The sequence below is a fragment of the Limulus polyphemus genome, unplaced genomic scaffold (assembly GCF_000517525.1).
Source record: "Limulus polyphemus unplaced genomic scaffold, Limulus_polyphemus-2.1.2 Scaffold5079, whole genome shotgun sequence".
NCBI classification, from domain to species: Eukaryota; Metazoa; Arthropoda; class Merostomata; order Xiphosura; family Limulidae; genus Limulus; species Limulus polyphemus.
The window spans coordinates 63,829-67,031 of record NW_013670689.1 but is presented as its reverse complement, the minus strand read 5'-3'; the positions used below and the strand labels follow the sequence as shown (position 1 = coordinate 67,031).

At 33.7% G+C, this 3,203-nt stretch overlaps 1 protein-coding gene across 1 annotated transcript in view; it reads left to right on the top strand.

Annotated features, from left to right (window-relative positions):
• LOC106472097 (nose resistant to fluoxetine protein 6-like) overlaps positions 1–3,203 on the top strand; it is a 23,668-nt gene that overhangs the window by 11,530 nt on the left and 8,935 nt on the right. Inside the window, exons 6-7 of the mRNA XM_022400703.1 lie at positions 1,547–1,672; positions 1,862–1,982. Coding sequence (XP_022256411.1) covers positions 1,547–1,672; positions 1,862–1,982 — 247 coding nt within the window. The remainder of the gene's footprint in view (positions 1–1,546; positions 1,673–1,861; positions 1,983–3,203) is intronic.

Sequence of the window (3,203 nt, the reverse complement as noted above, 5' to 3'; positions counted from 1 at the left end):
TATGATACTAGGCCTATTGCACGTAGGCCTAGCGTAGTAAAAACTAACAAAACATTATGTCTACACTATGATACTAGGCCTATTGCACGAGGCCTAGCGTGTAAAAAACAAACAAAACATTATGTCTACATATGATACTAGGCCTATTGCACGAGGCCTAGCGTGTAAAAAACAAACAAAACATTATGTCTACATATGATACTAGGCCTATTGCACGAGGCCTAGCGTGTAAAAAACAAACAAAACATTATGTCTACATAGTTATACGTCATTTGACAAAGATTTATTTATTATAACAAAAAAATTTACTTCTTATTATTAAACAATTGCAATGGAGGATTAATAACATTGTTATTATTAATTATTAATAATAATTAATAACATTGTTGGTTATTTTTTTTTAAAAACACTACAATGCCTCACCATATTTTTAGAATTAGATGATTTTAGGGTCGTTAATGTTTACATTGTACTTGAACGACTAACGTATATATATATACATACTGTTTTCTTTGAAAGTCCTCCATAGAAGCAAGCCACATAAACATACAGTGATATCAAGAGCAAAATAGGCTTAGCTCTCTTTAAGCTTACCTAGAATTAAGCAATATTTCGCTGTTCTTCTGTGACACACAGACAAAGCTTATGTGATGGGTTAATTTACCGTATTTTCTGTTCAGTGTTTTGACACATACTGTTTTCTTTGAAAGTCCTTCATAGAAGCAAGCCACATAAACATACAGTGGTATCAAGAGCAAAATAGGCTTAGCTCTCTTTAAGCTTACCTAGAATTAAGCAATATTTCGCTGTTCTTCTGTGACACACAGATAAAGCCTATGTGATGGGTTAATTTACCGTATTTTCTGTTCAGTGTTTTGATACATACTGTTTTCTTTGAAAGTCCTTCATAGAAGCAAGCCACATAAACATACAGTGGTATCAAGAGCAAAATAGGCTTAGCTCTCTTTAAGCTTACCTAGGATTAAGAAATATTTCGCTGTCCTTCTGTGACACACAGACAAAGCCTATGTGATGGGTTAATTTACTGTATTTTCTGTTCAGTGTTTTGATATGTTATTGCTAAATTATTAGTATACGAGATTTACCCAGTATTTTGATATCTGGTATGAATGTATAGTAGGTAACACAGTCCAATCGATCAGCACCATCTGCCGTTTATATTTGGTATTAAATTATAATATGCAGTACATATTTGGACATTTTCCTTATGAACAGCTACGTTTTGAAATAAAATTTAAGTTAAGTATGTTTCAAAGTATTCCTTCATAATTATCATTGTTAAACCACTTAGATGAATTCAAACATATCTGTATACCATAAAATACTTTGATCGTGTGTGTGTGAAAACAAATGTTAGTAGAACTTCGAGATACAGGTTGTTTACACGTGAATAGATTCTGTTTTTTGAGCTAGTAATTTATCATTAGATTTGTTGGTTAAGCTAAGTAAGCAGGTTTTTCTTTAGATTAAGTTTCCCTGTTTTTTTTTTATTATTACATTTGCTTCTTTGTGTCAATATTCTCAGGAACAGAGGGATCATTAGCGTGTGTGTAACCATCACATTTATGTTAATCTCCGTGGCAACTATAGCCTTGATCACCCACTTCAGAGATTTCCCACCAGTCCAACTGTTCGCCAATCCTGATTTGAGGTAAGGTATCTCATGCCAATAAATGTAGCTGACGCAGGTTAAGTGATAGAATACGAACAACCTCACCTGAATTAATGAGTATACGTTTTCGATAACTAAAGTTGTTTATTAATGCAATCCACGTGCTTGCGCTAATGTATGCTAATGAATTTAATGTGATTTTTTTTCTTCTCTCTCTCTCTCTTTCAGCCAACAGTATGAATTTTCTATGGAGCTCTACATCAAACCGTATACACACCTTGCTCCCTATGCTGTTGGTTTACTGCTTGGACACCTGTACTTGAAGAAACCACAGTTGGCATTCCCCAAGGTACGGTACCTGTGGTGACACTATAAATAATTCAACAGTTATTACGTGAGAAAAATACCAAACCTTTAATAGTCTATGAGTATTTTACCAGCATGATAAATACTTCCTGTAGTTTATCCTAACTTTAGTAATCTGTAGAAACAATTATAACAAGTATACCAATAGATGGTTGGTGGAAAACGTATAGCAGTAGTGATAATATGATAGTATTCCTGGTCATAATTCTCTCATATCCAACAGAAATACTAGCTATGGACTATGGACTTACCCTAGGTGACATGACAAAGATTAAAAACAAATTATATGTTCAGTCTTGTATGGACTATGGACTTACCCTAGGTTTATATGTTCAGTCTTGTATGGACTATGGACTTATCCTAGGTTTACATGTTCAGTCTTGTATGGACTATGGACTTACCCTAGGTTTATATGTTCAGTCTTATATGGACTATGGACTTACCCTAGGTTTATATGTTTAGTCTTATATGGACTATGGACTTACCCTAGGTGACATGGCAAAGATAAAAACAAATTATGTGTTCAGTCTTGTATGAACTATGGACTTACCCTAGGTTTATATGTTCAGTCTTGTATGGACTATGGACTTACCCTAGGTTTACATGTTCAGTCTTGTATGGACTATGGACTTACCCTAGGTTTATATGTTCAGTCTTATATGGACTATGGACTTACCCTAGGTTTATATGTTCAGTCTTATATGGACTATGGACTTACCCTAGGTTTACATGTTCAGTCTTGTATGGACTATGGACTTACCCTAGGTTTATATGTTCAGTCTTATATGGACTATGGACTTACCCTAGGTTTATATGTTCAGTCTTGTTCCAGTTGAAGCACTTTAGTTTTCTCTCTTGGTCATGACTGTTACATTATCGTCTGGACCTAGTCATGTCGGTGTTGAATTGTGAGGCCTAATGCTGCATAAGAAACATACAAATAGACTAATGCATAAGAGATAAAACAAGAAATGAAGGAAAACATTTGGGTTCTTTTAATTTTGGTTCTCTATTTTGTAGAAATATCATACATTATTTTAAGAGTGGCCCCCTATTTTGTGGAAATATTATACATTATTTTAAGAGTGGCCCTCTATTTTGTAGAAATATCATACATAATTTAAGTGTGGTTCTCTATTTTGTGGAAATATAATACATTATTTTAAGTGTGGTTCTCTATTTTGTAGAAATATCATACATAATT